At 42.6% G+C, this 20,056-nt stretch overlaps 1 protein-coding gene across 1 annotated transcript in view; it reads right to left on the bottom strand.

Annotated features, from left to right (window-relative positions):
- LOC111955136 (trafficking protein particle complex subunit 9) overlaps positions 1-20,056 on the bottom strand; it is a 150,157-nt gene that overhangs the window by 6,977 nt on the left and 123,124 nt on the right. Inside the window, exon 19 of the mRNA XM_070436029.1 lies at positions 9,410-9,562. Coding sequence (XP_070292130.1) covers positions 9,410-9,562 — 153 coding nt within the window. The remainder of the gene's footprint in view (positions 1-9,409; positions 9,563-20,056) is intronic.

Genomic DNA, 20,056 nt, shown 5'->3' with positions numbered 1-20,056 from the left:
CCAGACACGCTGTAATTTAGTATGGTGCTCACACCATCGAAACCAATCATGTCTGCTGTAAGCTACAACCCATTAGTCTATGTGTGATGACATCAATCCCATCAGACACTGAGTTATGTTATGTCTTCAGCCCGTCCCGGTCGGTGTGTCAATGTGTTTGTGCGTGTTGTCTCGGCTCCTCTGAAACACAATGTTCTCAATGGCTCTGTCTCATTGGCCACTCCTCTCTCATCAGCCCCTTCCTCTCTTTCTTTCAGACAAAGAACAAAGGAAATGACATATTGTGCCTGAGCCAGGCCCAAAAATGAAAGGTTGATTTGCAAGGTCACGTAGACATAGATTGGAGCCAATCAATGTGACATGAGGACTTCTCACGTTCTTTATACACTCAGAGGCTAGTTTATTTGACTTTACATATACTGTATCAAGGTTTGGAGCAGTGAGGAGTGGGAGGAGAAGGATCACTCCAACCCATCATTCAAATAATCACCAATATTTTAGTCGTTAGTCGTTAGTCGCTGATGGACACACAAAATATATCATATCAATGCAGAGCGAGTGCGAGAGGGGAGAGAGAAAGAGCGAGAGACGCTAGCTGTTAATGCTTATCACCAAGTAGGGCTGTATACCGTTTTACAATATACCAGTATTAATGCACGGACCCGTTTAGGTTTTCACTTGACCTTCTATAACAGCATTTCAATGTTTGGCTTAGACGTGACATTACACGTGCCGGAGCGGCGTATCACTTGTTATAGTTTACTCAGTTCGCTACTTCAGTCGTCTCTCTCCCTCTTCTACAGCCTGATACCAGTGCTGATGTAGGCCTAAATCAGTATGTTGTTTGTGCAACGGTGTCTTCTAAATTACAGAGGAAGAGAGAGCAATAGTAATAGCATCTTTTTTTGTAGGCATTAACTCTGCCATGGCTAAATGGCCAAAGCCTATAGGGAAATTAATGATTTTTGGGGATAAACACAGAAATGAAGGTCTGTGGTAAACGCAGGTTTAGGAGAACTAATGGAATGCTCCATTCTGCCCTACCAAGCAAAAAGGCAGTAACTGCCCATAGCGTGGAACTGAGAAAAAATGTATTTAATTTACCTTGGTTTCACAGTAACTTTATGTAGTTAATGCTAACAAGACCCCATTTTCTCCAAAACACAATACAATAGATACAATAGAGGCAGGATACTTGTCCACATGATTAAGCATGTATTTTCTGTCGCAACAATGACATTAACAAATTTTCGATCAAATGAGCAGATACTGCTTGGTATGGCAGTATTGGTGAAGCCACTTTTTTTTTTAGGGGGTAGATCAGTTTTAATATTGCAAATAGATTGTAGCTTCCATCAATGTWATTGTCTGCATCATTTCCAGTCAAAAGTTTGGACACACCTACTCATTCAAGGGTTTTTATATATTTTTACTATTTTCTCAATTGTAGAATAATAGTGAAGACATCAAAACTATGAAATAACACATATGGAATCATGAGGAAGTGTTAAACAAATAAAAAAATATTTTATATTTGAGATTCTTCAAAGTAGCCACCCTTTGCCTTGATGACAGCTTTGCACACTCTTGGCATTCTCTCAACCAGCTTCACCTGGAATGCTTTTCCAACAGTCTTTTTCCAACAGTCTTTTCCCACATATGCTGAGCACTTGCTGGCTGCTTTTCCTTCACTCTGTGGTCCAACTCATCCCAAACCATCTCAACTGGGTTGAGGTCGGGTGATTGTGGAGGCCAGGTCATCTGATGCAGCACTCCATCACTCTCCTCCTTGGTCAAATAGCCCTTACACACACTGGAGGAGTGTTGGGTCATTGTCCTGTTGAAAAGAAATGATAGTCCCACTAAACGCAAAACAGATGGGATGGCGTATCGCTGCAGAATGCTGTGGTAGCCATGCTGGTTAAGTGTGCCTTGAATTCTAAATAAATCCCTGACAGTGTCACCAGCAAAGCACCTCCACACCATCACACCTCCTCCTCCATGCTTCACAGTGGGAACCACACATGCGGAGATCATCAGTTTATTTACTCTGTGTCTCACAAAGACACGGCAGTTGGAAACCAAAAAATCTCAAAGACTCATCAGACCAAAGGACAGATTTTGACCAGTATAATGTCCATTGCTCGTGTTTCTTGGCCCAAGCAAGTCTCTTATTATTATTGGTGTCCTTTAGTAGTGGTTTCTTTGCAGCAATTCGACCATGAAGGCCTGATTCACGCAGCCTCCTCTGAACAGTTGATGCTGAGATGTGTCTGTTACTTGAACTRTGTGAAGCATTTATTTGGGCTGCAATTTCTGCAGCTGGTAACTCTAATGAAGTTATCCTCTGCAGCAGAGGTAACTATGGCAGTCCTCATAAGAGCTGTTCTTGCCATAATATGGACTTTTACCAAATAGGGCTATCTTCTGTATAACACCCCTACCTTGTCACAACACAACTGATTGGCTCAAACACATTGAGGAAATAAAATCCACACATTAACAAGGCACACCTGTTAATTGAAATGCATTCCAGGTGACTACCTCATGAAGCTGGTTGAGAGAATGCCAAGAGTGTGCTACTTTGAAGAATCTCAAATATAAATGGATTAGTTTAACACTTTCTTGGTTACTACATGATTCCATATGTGTTATTTCATAGTTTTGATATATTCACTATTATTCTACAATGTAGAAAAGTTGGGTAAAAATAAAGAAAAACCCTGGAATGAGTAGGTGAGTCCAAACATTTGACTGGTACTGTATATTTTATTTTAAATGTTCCTTTATTATTTTCCCCTACCRCCTCCCCTAATTGGAGTAAACTAATTGGAGTAAACTAAAGGACAACAACACTTCCAGCTTATACGTACGATTTATTTTTACATTTTTTATTTAACCTTTATTTAACTAGGCAAGTCAGTTAAAGAACAAATTCTTATTTTCAATGACGACCTAGGAAGTGGGTTAACTGCCTTGTTCAGGGGCAGAACGACAMATTTTTACCTTGTCAGCTCGGGGATTCAAGTCCAACGCTCTAACCACTAGGCTACCTGCCGCCCATCACTAGGGTACCACTAGGCTACCTGCCGCCTGCCGCTTATCAACGTTAGCTGGCTAACTCATTGATCCTGCTTTGTACTACCCCTCTGGACTCAATGAGAGGGATAAACTGGTCTAGGTATGAATCAATGAATGAACCACTCGGCTCCTCTGCAACCCCCTGTTCTCAATGGCTTTATCTGTCTCATCAAATCAAATTCATATTTTATTGGTCACATATTTAGCAGATGTTATTGCGGGTGTTTCGAAATGCTTACGTTTCTAGCTTCAACAGTGCAGTAGTATCTAATAATTCACAACAATACACAGAAAGCTAAAAGTAAAATAATGTAATTATGAAATACATAAATATTAGGACGAGCAATGTCGGAGTGGCACTGACTAAAATACAGTAGAATAGAATACTGTATATACATAGGAAATGAGTAAAGCAGTATGTAAACATTATTAAAGTGACCAGTGATTCCATGTCTATATGGCAGCAGGGTTGAGTAACCGGGTGGTAGTCGGCTAGTGATGGCTATTTAACAGTCTGATGGCCTTGAAATAGAAGCTGTTTTTCAGTCTATCGGTCCCATCTTTGATGTACCTGTACTGACCTCACCTTCTGGATGGTAGCGGGGTGAACAGGATGCACCACCCTCTTTAGAGCCTGTTGAGGGCTCAACCAGGGCCCTCACCTTTCTCCCTATAGGCTGTCTCGTCATTGTTGGTAATCAGGCCTACTACCGTTTGTCTGCAAAGTTGATGATTGAGTTTGTGGCGGCCTGGCCACACAGTCATGGGTGAACAGGGAGTACAGGAGGGGGCTGAGCATGCACCCTTGTTGGGCCCCTGTGTTGAAGATTAGCGAAGTGGAGATGTTGTTTCCTACCTTAACCACCTGGGGGGCGGCCCGTCAGGAAGTCCAGGACCTAGTTGCACAGGGCGGGTTCAGACCCAGAGTCCGAGCTTTATGATGAGCTTGGAGGGTGCTATGGTGTTGAAAGCTGAGCTATAGTCAATGAACAGCATTCTTACATAGGTATTCCTCTTGTCCAGATGGGATAGGGCAGTGTGCAGTGCGATGGCGATTGCATTGCCTGTAGATCTATTGGGGCGGTATGCAAATTTAAGTGGGTCTAGGGTGTCAGGTAAGGTAAAGGTAATATGATCCTTAACTATGATGACAGATGTGAGTGCTACGGTAAATGGTCATTTAGTTTGGTTACATGGACCCCTTCTCTCTTATCAGCCCCTTTCCTCTCTTTCTTTTCAAACCAAGAACAGAGGAAATGACATCTTGTTCTTCACAAAATATTAGTGTAAGTGCTGAGGACATGGTGTCTCTCTCTCTAAGAGGAGGGAGGGAAGCAGTTAGATGGGACGACCGAGGGTAAAGCGGTCCTTTACAGGTTTGTGGTCTGGAAAGTAGGTGAGCCAGCAGTCTTCCTACACCTTGCCTACAGTACATGGGTGATAGAATAGATTTTTGAGATCAGTTATGTTTGTAGTACCTCCGTATGTACTATGGACTACATACACTGAGTGTACAAACATACTCTTTCCATGACATAGACTGACCAGGTCCCTTGTTAAATCTGCTTCAATCAGTGTAGATGAAGGGGATGAGTCAGGTTAAAAAATGATTTTTAAGCCTCGAGACAATTGAGACATGGATTGTGTTCGCGTGCCATTTAGAGGGTGAATGGGCAAGACAAAATATTTATGTGCCTTTGAACGGGGTATGGTGGTAGCTGCCAGGCGCACCGGTTTGTGTCAAGAACTGTAACGCTGCTTGGTATTTCACGCTCAACAGTTTCCTGTGTGTATCATGAATGGTCCACCACCCAAAGGACATCCAGCCAACTTGACACAACTATAGGAAGCATTGGAGTCAACATGGGCCAGTATCCCTGTGGAATTCCTGACACCTTGTAGAGTCCATGCACGGACAAATTGAGGCTGTTTGAGGCAAAAGGGGGTGCAACTCAATATTAGGAGTTCCTAATGTTTTGTACACTCAGTGTATATCAAGGTTTGGAGCAGTGAGAGGTGGAGGGGAGAAGAATCCCTCCACTCCATCCATCATTCAAATAATCAACACTATTGTAGTCGGTTTTATAGGGTTGGGCAGTATGCAGATCTTCATATCGTCATACTGTCCTGCTCTCATATCGGGTTTTACAGTATTAGTACACAAGGGGAGCTTAGTACACAAGGGGAGCCAAAAAAAGAGCAAAAAAGACCATTGGACYTCTCTTAACAGAATGTTAACAAAATTATCACAAGTAATAGTGAATTTCATAAATATGCTAGCGAGCACAAATGAAAARAAACAAACTGCAAAGACAGGCCATCCAGTTCATAAAGTTGTCCTTTTTTAATGTTATTTTTTATTTATGTTATTTATGTTATTATTTACAAGTGAATGTGAACGAGAGACATTGTGCAAATGAACAAAGTTTTGATGCATGCTTGTCTGAAGGAAGAACAGTACTGGCTTTGGAGGAGCATGTGTACACGTTGTGTCTGTGTGGAGTCTGGATTCGCTAGGGCAACAGGCCTGGCTGCTCTGCTCAGGAGAAGACAGGGGAGGAGCAGACGGGCCAATAACGGAGAGGAGAAAAAACTCAAAGAAATCAAAATCAATAACTCATCCAAAGGGCTCTGACCTCTCAAACATGGCAGAAAGCTAACACAATATGATGTCCCGTCAGCTTATTAATTTAGCCGCTRAGTTAGATAACTAGCAAGTTAAACTTAGGGTCGTGTTAACGCAGAATATTTCGCTGCATTTTATAAATGCAGGTCTAAAATGCTTCTTATTGTAATTTCTGCTCAGCATCAGAGAAACGTTGTGCTTCCTTTGCACTTCTCCACTKGGATAAGAATTCACAAAAAGGTAATTTCTCCGCTACTTTTCGATGTAGCCTACTTTTCTCCGCTAAAAAGCTAGATCTGGACTCTGGATCACTACTCTGGACAGTTCTGACTTAGAATATGTGGACAACTACAAATACCTATGTGTCTGGCTAGACTGTAAACTCTCCTTCCAGACTCATATTAAACATCTCCAATCCAAAATTAAATCCAGAATCGGCTTCCTATTTCACAACAAAGCCTCCTTTACTCACGCCGCCAAACTAACCCTTGTAAAACTGACTATCCTACCGATCCTCGACTTCGGCAATGTAATTTACAAAATAGCCTCCAACACTCTACTCAGCAAACTGGATGCAGTCTATCACTGTGCCATCTGTTTTATCACCAAAGCCCCATATACCACCCACCACTGCGACCTGTACGCTCTCGTGGACTGGCCCTCGCTACCTATTCGTCGCCAGACCCACTGGCTCCAGGTCATCTATAAGTCTATGCTAGGTAAAGCTCCACCTTATCTCAGCTCACTGGTCAAGATAACAACTCCCACCCGTAGCACGCGCTCCAGCAGATATATTTCACTGGTCATCCCCAAAGCCAACACCTCCTTTGGCCGCCTTTCCTTCCAGTTCTCTGCTGTCAATGACTGGAACGAATTGCAAAAATCACTGAAGCTGGAGACTTATATTTCCCTCACTAACTTTAAACCACAGCTATCTGAGCAGCTAACTGATCGCAGCAGCTGTACATCTGTAAATAGCCCATCCAATCTACCTACCTCATCCCCATATTGTTTATATTTACTTTTCTGCTCTTTTGCACACCAGTATCTCTACTTGCACATCATCATCTGCACATCTATCACTGCAGTGTTAATTTGCTATATTGTAATTACTTCGCTACTATGGCCTATTTATTGCCTTACCTCCTCACACCATTTGAACACACTGTATATAGAATTTATTTTTCTATTGTGTTATTGACTGTACGCTTGTTTATTCCATGTGTAACTCTGTGTTGTTGTTTCTGTCGCACTGCTTTGCTTTATCTTGGCCAGGTCGCAGTTGTAAATGAGAACTTGTTCTCAACTAACTTACCTTTTGTGGCGTGATGGTTAACGATGCTGCATGGGTTGTTGATGTGTGCAGAGGGTCCCTGGTTCAAGCCCAGGTAGGGGTGAGGAGAGGGACGGAAGCTAAACTGTTACATAAGCTTCATAATTTAAACTAATGTGACAGATGAAATGAAGAACGCAATCTGCTTTATCTCATATTGCACAAGTTGATTGCAGGTATTTACTATAAAAGTAGCTATAATATAAAAATGTATTGAAAAACGTCTATGAAATTGTTTTAAAATGTACTGAAAAACCCCAGTATACGGTATATACCCCAAACATAGTCAGATTTTTCTGCAAATCAGTTACAAACACCGATCTCAAACAGTTTAAGGAATTATTTCAAGTGCTTTGTATAGTATGACAATCAGAATGGTGTGTCTCTCTCATATGAGCCGATGGACAGATACAACATATATCCCATCAATGCAGACAGAAAGAGACAGAGAGAGAGAGAGCGAGACCCGGCGCGCCAAGTCTAGGTCCAAGAGGCTTTCTTAACAGCTTCTACCCCCAAGCCATAAGACTACTGAACATCTAATCAAATGGCTACCCAGACTACTTGCATTTAGGTATTTTTCTTAAATCTTCATTGTTGGTTAAAGGCTTGTGAGTAAGCATTTCACTGTAAGGTATACACCTGTTGTATTCGGCGCAAGTGAGAAATACCATTTTATTTTATTTTATTTGACGAGAAAGAGAGCGTGAGAGAGTGAGAGAGAGTCTCGCGCACGCGAGAAAGATAGAGTATTTCAGATCAGAATGCTTCTGACACACTATGCATGCCGCGAGCTGCCATTAATTCTCCTACAAAGAGGGGGTAGAGGGAGGGTGGGAGAGAGGGGTAGAGGGAGGGTGGGAGAGAGAGACAGAGGGAGAGAGAGGTAGGGACAGGGAGAGAGAGACGGCGGGAGGGAGAGAGCCGCTAGCGGTTGATGCTTATCCCCACGCCAAACATGCAGCTCAGTGGTGAAGGATCCATTCAATTCCCACACGGGGCCAAGAGTCTGCTTTATACATGCACCTTCAGGCTGGATGGGGTCAATATTAATGGAAACAGCACTGAATGCCTCAAAACCATTTCTGAGGTGTTATCACTTGAGGACGAAAGGAAGAAGATATTTAGCCTATTACAGTATGAGGTCTTTCCCAAGACGCCCTGATGTTGTCATGAAAACAGTTAGATTTACCTGGTTGCAACAGAGACCGTTTGGTTGTAATGTGGTGTCTATGAAGTCTTTTCAACCACAAAACCAGTGAATTACATTAATATAACCCGAAAATTACGTCTTTAAGACATATTATGCCACATTGTTCTTTCAATAGTTTGCAGTGAATTCAAATTCAATGTAATTCCAGACCTCATCAGGCATATTAGCATGCAGCACCCTGTTTGTCAAAGTGTCAACATTTCCAACTTGAATTAGTGAAGGTGTAATACTCAAATCAACCCACAGCTCCGAGCACCACTAAAATGTGCTAAACAATAACAACGCTGATAAGCCTCAGCAGTAACCGTATTAATGCATTACTGAGAAATAACTGCATATTAGGACTTGGGAGTAGAAGATAAGATCCTGTCAGTTACAGCAGAACATAGCGTCGGTCCAGAATGTCACCAACAAAATACACAAGGGTTTCAGGGGTTTGTTGTTTAAGGAAGCCCTGTTTGCCTTATCTGTGTCATTCAGGGGCCATGATTACTGCTACGCTAATTAAAACTTTAAAGAGTATCTGTTAAATAACCTCATAAAGATAGAGAGGGGCAGGGGCAGATAGAGAGAGCGAGAGCGAGTGAGGGAGAGAGCGAGCGAGTGAGGCAGGGGCCGCTGAGTTAAACACGTCAGTTCAGTTCTATTCTCCTCTGGTTTCTTCTCATGTATGCAGGAGCACATCACATAGGAGAAAGAGTAGAGAGAGAGTGGGAGACAGAGAAAGGACATGAGAGAGGAAGAGAGGGAGGCAGATAAATAAAGTTGAGAGGAGTTAGGGCTGAAGTCCGCTGTTTGCATGGTTATGTCTGATGAATGTTTGATGAGGTAACGAACCTCAGTCTCAACACCTCTCTGGAACACTCAGCTACTAGGTAGGGCAGTACACAGACTCAACTCTGCATCCAGTACATGTTTAACCAGTGCTATGGGGRCATGGAGCTGGGAACTCAATGCTTTCCAGAAAGGCAAAACCCAAAATAGACCAATAGAATTGTGCTATATTGGGAACATCACTGTTGTTGAGTGTGGGGGTGCTGGTAATCCATGTCTGTTGTCTCCTGCCTAAAAGAGTTTAGGTTCTATTGACAACGTTGGTCGCAGACTGCCTGGATCATTTTGATTGGGAGACCTTTGTGGAATTTCAACCACTCACCGTCGTTGAGGTCCTGTAGCAGGTTCTCTCCTCCAGAGAAGTCCAGTCTGACTTTGATGTTAACAGTGAGGGTGACAGACTGGCCTGGCTTCAGAGGCAGCTGAGACACAGCCTCCTCTAGGTCCCAGCTCAGGAACTCTCCAAACAACTTCTCTATAGGAAACAATAGAACAAGACAATGAATAAAGTAGAGAGAAAACATTCAGTTAAAGAGAGAGAGAGGCAGAGATGTAATGAAGCATTATACTCTAAATCTCAGGACAACCTCACGGAGGTAGTCAATACTGATTCAAAGACAGGCAATGACAGTATACAGCTACCCTTCTCAACTGTCCCAACTTCGCTACAGAAACAAGGACTGTGTTGTTGAAAGCGTAAAAAGGGGAGAGTAGTAGGCGACTCTCTCCCAACACTAATTGGACCACAACAAACATGATGTTCAGTTGTACACCGAAGCAAAAAAGAATCAGAAAACATAATGCTGAGTAGMAACTTTCAAGTCAGGTTGGAACTTGGCAGAGCATGACAGTGAAATGAGCAAAACACCACATCACATTGTCAAAAAGGTTCTAAACCAGGAAATAAGCAGGGCGTCATCGAGTGTTTGTACCAACAGGTAACTGAAATGCAATTTGTCCTGCATTTGTAAGCATTTAACTACTGACAAAGAACCATCTAGAGTTGATTGCTCTGTTGGCAACGTCAGCATCGAGACGAGAAGATTGATATTATTAGTTGCATATTATTGAGGTCATCCAATTCCGTGTGTGTGTGTGTGTGTGTGTGTGTGTGTGTGTGTGTGTGTGTGTGTGTGTGTGTGTGTGTGTGTGTGTGTGTGTCTGCCGACATCATCAAAGTGTAAACCTGTTCAACTGATGTTTTGAGGCTGATACTATTACACACCAGGGTGAAAGGTTAATGGCTGCCAGTTGGTGGTTGGCAGGTCAGCCAACTATCATCACTCAACGATAGCATTGCATCACTCCGTGTGGGTGTTGTTGTGTAACTAAATAGACTGATTTATGTTAAATGTTAAACCCTACAGCCACCTGAGCCTGACGGGTGAGGCACCTGTTGCCACTTGAACCAGACTGGATGGTTGGAGGGAAAAGAGCAACAAATGAATGATACATCAACTGAATAGCCCATGTGGCTTTGTCTTAAACAGGTGTGCGAGACAGGCGCACTGCAGCTCCTGCTGGGTTCAAAGCAACAGGCTGGTAATAATGTGCTAACCAAAGCAGTATTGCTTATTTTACTCTCTCTCTCTCCCTCTGTATATCTCCTGTTCATCTCCCCGTCTTTCTCTTCCTAGTTCTCGCTCTCTCCCTGTTATAATCGTTTTATTTATTCACACACACACACACACACACACACACACACACACACACACAGTATATAATGTACAGTACCAGTCAAAAGTTTGGACACACCTACTCATTCAAGGGTCTTTCATTCATTTTTCTACATTGTAGAATAATAGTGAAGACATCAAACCTATGAAATAACAAATATGGAATCATGAGGTAACCAAAAAAGTGTTAAACAAATTAAAATAGATTTTATATTTGAGATTCTTCAAAGTAGCCACCCTTTGCCTTGATGACAGCTTTGTACACTCTTGGCATTCTCTCAACCAGCTTCACCTGGAATGCTTTTCCAACCGTCTTGAAGGAGTTCTCACATATGCTGAGCACATGCTGGCTGCTTTTCCTTCACTCTGTGGTCCAACTCATCCCAAACCATCTCAATTGGGTTGAGGTCGGGTTATTCTGGAGGCCAGGTCATCTGATGCAGCACTCCATCACTCTCCTCCTTGGTCAAATAGCCCTCACACAGCCTGAAGGTGTGTTGGGTCATTGTCCTGTTGAAAAACAAATGATAGTCCCACTAAGCGCAAACCAGATGGGATGGCGTATCGCTGCAGAATGCTGTGGTAGCCATGCTGGTTAAGTGTGCCTTGAATTCTAAATAAATCACTGACAGTGTCACCAGCAAAGCACCCCCACACCTCCTCCTCCATGCTTCATGGTGGAAACCACACATGCAGAGATCATCCGTTCACCTACTCTGCGTCTCACAAAGACACGGCGGTAAGAACCAAAAATCTCAAATTTGGACTCATCAGACTAAAGGACAGATTTCCACCGGTCTAATGTCCATTGCGCGTGTTTCTTGGCCCAAGCAAGTCTCTTCTTCTTATTGGTGTCCTTTAGTAGTGGTTTCTTTGCAGCAATTCGATCATGAATGCCTGATTCACACAATCTCCTCTGAACAGTTGATGTTGAGATGTGTCTGTTACTTGAACTGTGAAGCATATATTTGGGCTGCAATTTCTGAGGCTGGTAACTCTAATGAACTTATCATCTGTAGCAGAGGTAACTCTGGGTCTTCCTTTCCTATGGCGGTCCTCCTGAGAACCAGTTTCATCAAAGTCCTTGATGGTTTTTGCGACTGCACTTGAAGCAACTTTCGAAATTCTTGAAATTTTTCCAGATTGACTGACCTTCCGCCGTACCTTGATTGTATTACTGCTGATGATATCTGGAAATGTGCATGCACACCCTGGCGCATRTACTGTTGGTAGCCCCAATTCTGACTTGTGCTCTGATATCTGCTTCCCTGATTTGCTCTCGTAAAAGCCTGGGTTTTCTGCACTTTAACACAAGAAGCTTATTACCTAAAATGGATCAATTGAAAGTATGGGTTCACAGCTCCAATCCAGATGTGTTGGTCATTACTGAGACGTGGTTAAGGAAGAGTGTTTTGAATACTGATGTTAACTTTTCGGGTTATAACCTTTTTCGGTAAGACAGATCTTCCAAAGGTGGGGGAGTGGCAATCTTTACCAAGGATCACCTTCAGTGCTCGGTTGTCTCCACCAAGTCTGTCCCCAAACATTTTGATTTGCTGYTTTTAAGCATTAAACTTTCAAATAGCCCTTTGTTGACTGTTGCTGGGTGCTATCGTCCTCCATCAGCACCGGCCTGTACCCTACCTGCCCTAAGCTCTCTCCTGGCCCCTTACACTGTCTGAATAAAGGTTAAAAACATMWTTMWTTTTTTTACCAAGACCTAAAGCAATTGGACTCCKGAAATCTTTCTCAGATGATTACCAATTCTACAAGGTATGATTCCAAACACCCAGAAAAGGCTGCTCTCCTTGATGTTATCCTCACAAATAATCCTGAAAGGTATCAGTCTGGTGTTTTCTGTAATGACCTTAGTGATCCCTGTTTTACAGCCTGTGTTCGTAATGGCTGCTCAGTGAAACGTCCTGTCCRGATTTGTCATAGACGCTCGCTAAAAAACTTTAATGAGCAAGCATTTCTTCATGAATTGGCCTCTGTAAAATAGTATAGAATCAGCTTGATCCCCTCTGACGAAGACCATTGGACGCTAAGAAACAGGTTTAGCCACTGGTTCGACTGTGATCTTGCAGTTACTCCACCTCAAGAATTGCATTTGGCGAAAGGCTCGGCACACGCATACTCAGGCTGACTGGCTCTCGTTCAGGCAAATGAGAAAAACGTGCACTCAGGTTATCCAGAAGGCCAAAGTGAGTTACTTTAAGAAGCAGTTCTCTCTCTGTGGGTCTAACCCCAAGAAGTTCTGGAAAACAGTTAAAGACCTGGAGAATAAACCCTCCTCCTCACAGCTGCCCATCTCCCTTAATGTTGATGATGTGGTTGATACTGACAAGAAGAAAATGACTGAGCTCTTTAATCACCACTTCATTAAGTCAGAATTCCTATTTCACTCAGCCATGCCTCATAGCCCGTCCAACATTTCCTAATCTCCCACCCCTTCTAATGCGACTAGCCCCGATCCACCTCCCTCTATTCCCCTGCCCCGCTACAAAGTTTCTCCCTGCAGGCTGTCACTGAGTCTGAAGTGCTAAAGGAGCTCCTTAAACTTGACCACAAAAAAACCTCTGGGTCAGATGGTTTAGTCCCTTTCTTCTTTAAGGTTGCTGCCCCTATCATCGCCAAGCCTATCTCTGACCTTTTCAACCTGTCTCTCCTCTCTGCGGAGGTTCCCATTGCTTGGAAGGCAGCCACGGTGTGTCCTTTATTTAAAGGGGGAGATCAAGCTGATCCGAACTGTTATAGGCATATTTCTATTTTGCCTTGTTTATCAAAAGTGTTGTAAAAATGTGATAATAATCAACTGACTGGCTTTCTTGATGTCTATAGTATTCTCTCTGGTATGCAATCTGGTTTCCGCTCAGGTTATGGATGTGTCACTGCAACCTTAAATGTCCTCAATGATGTCACTATTGCCATTCATTCTAAGCAATGTTGTGCTGCTATTTTTATTGACTTGGCCAGAGATTTTGATACAGTAGACCATTCCATTCTTCTGGGCCGGCTAAGGAGGATTGGTGTCTCTGAGGGGTCTTCGGCCTGGTTTGCTAACTACCTCTCTCAAAGAGTGCAGTGTATAAAGTCAGAACATCTGCTGTCTCAGCCACTGCCTGTCACCAAGGGAGTACCCCAAGGCTCAATCCTAGGCCCAACACTCTTAATTTACATCAACAACATAGCTCAGGCAGTAGGAAGCTCTCTCATCCATTTATATGCAGATGATACAGTATTATACTTAGCTGGCCCCTCCCCGGATTTTGTGTTAAACGCTCTACAACAAAGCTTTCTTAGTGCCCAACAAGCTTTCTCTACCCTTAACCTTGTTCTGAACACCTCCAAAACAAAGGTCATGTGGTTTGGTAAGAAGAATGCCCCTCTCCCCAGAGGTGTGAATACTACCTCCTGAGGGTTTAGAGCTTGAGGTAGTCACCTCATAAAAGTACTTGGGTGTATGGCTAGAAGGTTCAATGTCCTTCTCTCAGCACATATCAAAGCTGCAGGCTTAAGTTAAATCTAGACTTGGTTTCCTCTATCGTGGTCGGTCCTCTTTCACCCCGGCACCCTGATTCAGATGACCATCCTAKCCATGCTAGATTACGGAGACGTAATTTATAGATTGTCAGTTAAGGGTGCTCTCTCGACCACCAATGCTCCTTATAGGACACATCACTGCACTCTATACTCCTCTGTTAACTGGTGATCTCTGTATATCTGTTGCAAGACCCACTGGTTGATGCTTATTTATAAAACCCTCCTAGGCCTCACTCCCCCCTATCTGAGTTATCTACTGCAGCCCTCATCCTCCACAAACAACACCCACTCTGCCTTATAGGACACATCACATTCTGTTAAATGTCCCCAAAGCACACACATCCCGGGGTCGCTCGTCTTTTCAGTTCGCTGCAGCTAGCGACTGGAACGAGCTGCAACAAACACTCAAACTGGACAGTTGTATCTCCATCTCTTCATTCAAAGACTCAATCATGGACACTCTTACTGGCAGTTGTGGCTGCTTTGTGTGATGCACTGTAGTCTCTACCTTCTTGCCCTTTGCGCTGTTGTCTGTGCCCAATAATGTTTGTACCATGTTTTGTGCTGCTGCCATGTTGTCTGTTTGCTTTGGTGCTAAAGTGCAAATCAATCCCAGAACATCAGCAAGGACCTTTTGAAGATGCTGGAGAAATCAGGTACAAAGTATCTATATCCACAGTAAAACGAGTCCTATATCGACTAACCTGAAAGCGCTCAGCAAGGAAGAAGCCAGTGCTCCAAAACTGCCAAAAAAAAGCCAGACTACGGTTTGCAACTGCACATGGGGACAAAGATCATACTTTTTGGAGAAAAGTCCTCTGGTCTGATGAAACAAAAATAGAACTGTTTGGCCATACTGATCATCATTATGTTTTGAGGAAAAAGGGGAGGCTTGCAAGCCGAGAAACACCATCCCAACCGTGAAGCACGGGTGTGGCAGCATCATGTTCTGGGGGTGCTTTGCTGCAGGAGGACTGGTGCACTTCACAAAATAGATGGCATCTGAGGAGGAAAATTATTTGGATATATTGAAGCAACATCTCAAGACATCAGTCAAGGAAGTTAAAGCTTGGTCGCAAATGGTCTTCCAAATGGACAATGACCCCAAGCATATTTTCCAAAGTTGTGGCAAAATGGCTTAAGGACAACAAAGTCAAGATATTGGAGTGGCCATCACACAAAGCCTGACCTCAATCCTATAGAAAATTTGGGCAGAACTGAAAAAGGTTGTGCGAGCAAGGAGGCCTACAAACCTGACTCAGTTACACCAGCTTTGTCAGGAGGAATGGGCCAAAAATCACCCAACTTATTTGGGAAGCTTGTGGAAGGCTACCCAAAATGTTTGACCCAAGTTAAACAATTTAAAAGGCAATGCTAGCAAATACTAATTGAGTGTATGAAACTTCTGACCACTGGGAATGATAAAGAAATAAAAGCTGAAATGAATCATTTCTCTCTATTATTATTCTGACATTTCACATTCTTAAAATAAAGTGGTGATTACTAACTGACCTAAGACAGGGAATTTTTACTAGGAATAAATGTTAGGAATTGTTAAAAACGGAGTTGAAATGTATTTGGCTAAGGTGTATGTAAACTTCCGACTTCAATTGTATATATTTTGTTTATCCCAGTCCCGTTCCCACGCAGGAGGTCTATTGCCTTTTGGTAGGCCGTCATTGTAAATAAGAATGTGTTCTTAACTGACTTGCCTAGTTAAAGGTTAAATATTATTATKTTTTTTTAAGTAATGGACTGTCGTTTCTCTTTTCTTATTTGAGCTGTTTTTGCCATCATTTGGTCTTCTGTATACCACCCCTACCTTGTCACAACACAACTGATTGGCTCAAACGCATTGAGGAAAGCAYTTCCATGAATACATTTTTAACAAGGCTCACCTGTTAATTTAAATGCATTCCAGGTGACTACCTCATTAAGCTGGTTGAGAGAATGCTAAGTGTGCAAAGCTGTCATCAAGGCAAAGGTTGGCTACTTTGAAGAATCTCAAATATGAATATATATTTTGATTTGTTTAAGACATTTTTGGTTACTACGTGTTATTTCATAGTTTTGATGTCTTTACAATTATTCTACAATAGAGTAAAAAATAAACACACATCCTGGAATGAGAACCATTTATGTTACCTGGGTGTGAGGTCAGAGGCCCATCACAGGCCCATTTTGGCTCTTAGATGAGAATGAAAGATGCATGAATGGACTGTTGGTACATTTGCTCTGACCCTGTCATACCACATCAGCATCATTACATCTAGCCTTAGATGTTTTATCCAGGCCTTAGATCTTCAGGAGGAAGAAGCCTCTGAGCAATCTGATGATCTGACAATCCATCAGCTTTASCTGGTCCACAGAGGAAAAACATGACCTCAGTATGTTTAGTGGTGGTGGTGGTCATCAACATGCTACACACAATGTTTTCGGAGAACCGGAGACTCCAGGGCGAACACTTCGAAGAGCTCAGCTAAATTCTGCATATTTTCCAGGAATTGTTTAGGGTTGACTGGGCTGGCAATGTTGTGGGTATTCGCAGCATTACCCGCATATGAAAGCTATGCCTATGTATTGAGGCATGCTGTGCCAGGCGAGAGAGAGCAGAAACAGAGATAGAGTGAGCAGAAAGTGAGACAGCGCCTCTAAGACAGACATCTACAGCAAGCTAGATTGGGTAGAGTCCTGCTTGTCTCAGGCCAGGGCCGAGGCTGGGGCCAGGACCAACCACCATACAGCTGCCTGGACACAGCTGGAGCCAGTTCTAAGCAGCTGGACACTAAGGTAACTTCCCAAATGGCACCCTATTATCTATATAGTGCACTACTTTTGACTACTTTTGACTACTTTAGTAGGGAATACGGTGCCCTCTGGGATACAACCTAAGCAGAGATAGATAGACTCACTGGAGGAAAACAAACAGAACCTCCAAAGCTATAAATGTACTGTAGAAAACTTAGTGGTTTAGTATTTTTGATGGGAACAAAAGTTGACTTAAGAATCTCTCTGTGGGCTGAAATCCCTGTGAATGACGAGGACCAAATAGCTCAAAATGGATGTACTTTAGCAATGGGCATGTAGGTATCATCAATTATAAAGGGCGGACGATTTTACTTAACACGGACATGGGCAGGCTGGGTGTCATAGTAAAAAACGGAATTTGTGGAGAATCTCTGGAGTAAGTGGAATTATTGTGTAATCCTAACACACATAATTAATTAGACTTATAGCCAAACACCCACGTTTTGGGGACGAAATAAACTACTCTGCAGGTACAAGCGTGAGAAAGAGAAGTGAACTAGACTAGACCTTTAGAGCCTAGTAAGGTACACTATACAGTTGAAGTCGGAAGTTTACATACACCTTAGCCAAATACATTTAAACTCAGTTTTTCACAATTCCTGACATTTAATCCTAGTAAAAATGCGTCTCCTTCCTGAGTGGTATGACGGCTGCGTGGTTCCATGGTGTTTATACTTGCATATTATTGTTTGTACAGATGAACGTGGTACCTTCAGGCATTTGGAAATTGCTCCCAAGAATGAACTAGACTGGTGGAGGTCTGCAATTTTTATTCTGAAGTCTTGGCTGATTTCTTTTGATTTTCCCATGATGTCAAGCAAAGAGGCACCGTGTTTGAAGGTAGGCCTTGAAAACCATCCACAGGTACACCTCCAATTGACTCAAATGATGTCAATTAGCCTATCAGAAGTTTCAAAAACCATGAAATCATTTTCTTTAATTTTCCAAGCTGTTTAAAAGGCAGTCAACATAGTGGAATTGTGATACAGTGAATTATAAGTGAAATAATCTGTCTGTAAACAATTTTMGGAAAAATGACTTGTGTCATGCACAATGTAGATGTCCTAACCGACTTGCCAAAACTATAGTTTGTTAACAAGAAATTTGTGGAGTGGTTGAAAAACGAGTTTTAATGACTCCAACCTAAGTAAGTGTATGTAAACTTCCGACTTCAACAGTATATACAGCCGCGAAGTGGTAGGCCACAAGCTCACAGAACGGGACTGGCAAGTGCTGAAGTGCGTAGAGCATCTGTCCTTGATTGCAACACTCACTACCGAGTTCCAAACTGCCTCTGGAAGCAATGTCAGCACAATAACTGTTCATCGGATGCTACATGAAATGGGTTTCCATTGCCGAGCAGCAGCCATTGGACTCTGGAGCAGTGGAAACGCGTTCTCTGGAGTAATGAATCACGCTTCACCATCTGGCAGTCCGACAGATGAATCTGGGTTTGATGGATGGAACGCTACCTGCCCCAATGCATAGTGCCAACTGTAAAGTTTGGTGGAGGAGGAATAATGGTCTGGGGCTGTTTTTCATGGTTCCAGAGAGGGGAAATCTTAGCGTTACAGCATACAATGACATTCTAGATGGTTCTGTACTTCCAACTGGAATTAAGTCCCCGCAGCAATGTTCCAACATCTAATGGAAATCCTTCCCAGAAGAGTGGAGGCTGTTATAGCAGCAAAGGGGGGACCAACTCCATAGTAATGCCCATGATTTTGGGATGAAATGTTCGAAGAGCAGGTGTCCACATACTTTTGGTCATGTGGTGTACAACACTCTGTTGGACACGTAGGAAACTTCTGATCCCCAATCAGAATGAATTTAAAAAGGAGAACAACGTTCTGAAGGAATGCTTACTGGACATACAAACTAGATCCATGAGAGAGAATTTGGTACTTACAGGTATCCAAGAGAAAGAAGGAGAGGTTCCTGAATCTGTAGTTAGAGAGTTCCTTTTTGCAGCGCTTCAGATACCGCGCGAAGTTATCGATAAGATCCAACTTGAACGTGTACACCGCCTCGGACAGAGAGGGCAGAGGTACGAACGCCCAATCGTTGCCAAATTTGCTTCATTTAAAGATAAAATAATGGTTAAAAGCCTGGGTAAAAGACTGCTGGGACAAAATTGGCATGAATGATCAGTTTCCGAAAGAAATTGCAGAACGGCGCAAAGTTCTGTATCCAATTTTCAAAGAAAATAGATTAAAAGCGAAACGAGTAGCTCTCGTCGTTGATAAACTATATATTGATAACCAGTTGTTCAGAGACACAAAGATTACTCCATGGTTATTTTAAAATTACAAAGTTCTCATAGATGAGGAAAATAAACCACAATTCAAGCCCGGTTACTGATTGTAACAATACAATACAAAATATAGCTTTTCTATAAATCTTCACATATAACTAATTGAACACAAGCACTATTTCTATATAGTGAAGATTAAAAACTAAGTAAACAGAAGGCACAGTTGTGTGGATGGTGTGGTGTGTGTTTATTTTATTTGTTATGTTGAAAAGTTGAGTGAGTGAGTAATGAAATAGTTGCATATCCCAGAGCCAGTGTATTGCTGTGGGCCGGGTATGAGAGGGCTTTCAATGTTGTTCAGATGATGGATATACTTTTATAATGGAATTACACGTCTTATTTATTATTGTCCTATCATAGGCGAACTACATTTTTAAAATAAATTATATCTATTATTTATTATCCTATTTTATGGTACGGTCCATGGCCCTATACCCTAGACACCCACATGAATAGCCCAGATACTACAAGGAGAAGTCCCTAACTGTTTTATGTGCATGCTGTATGCGGTCTGTATGCAGCCAAAATGAGGTCAGGGACCAAGAGCAGCACTGCCCCCTCAAGATTCTGAGCCTGCTTGGCAGGGTTGGTCCTGCAAAGCCAAAGCCCCCTAAAGGGAGAGCATAAT

Source organism: Salvelinus sp. IW2-2015, linkage group LG30 (genome assembly GCF_002910315.2).
Source record: "Salvelinus sp. IW2-2015 linkage group LG30, ASM291031v2, whole genome shotgun sequence".
NCBI classification, from domain to species: Eukaryota; Metazoa; Chordata; class Actinopteri; order Salmoniformes; family Salmonidae; genus Salvelinus; species Salvelinus sp. IW2-2015.
Note: the sequence above shows the minus strand (reverse complement) of the source record. Positions and strands in the feature narration are given on the sequence as shown.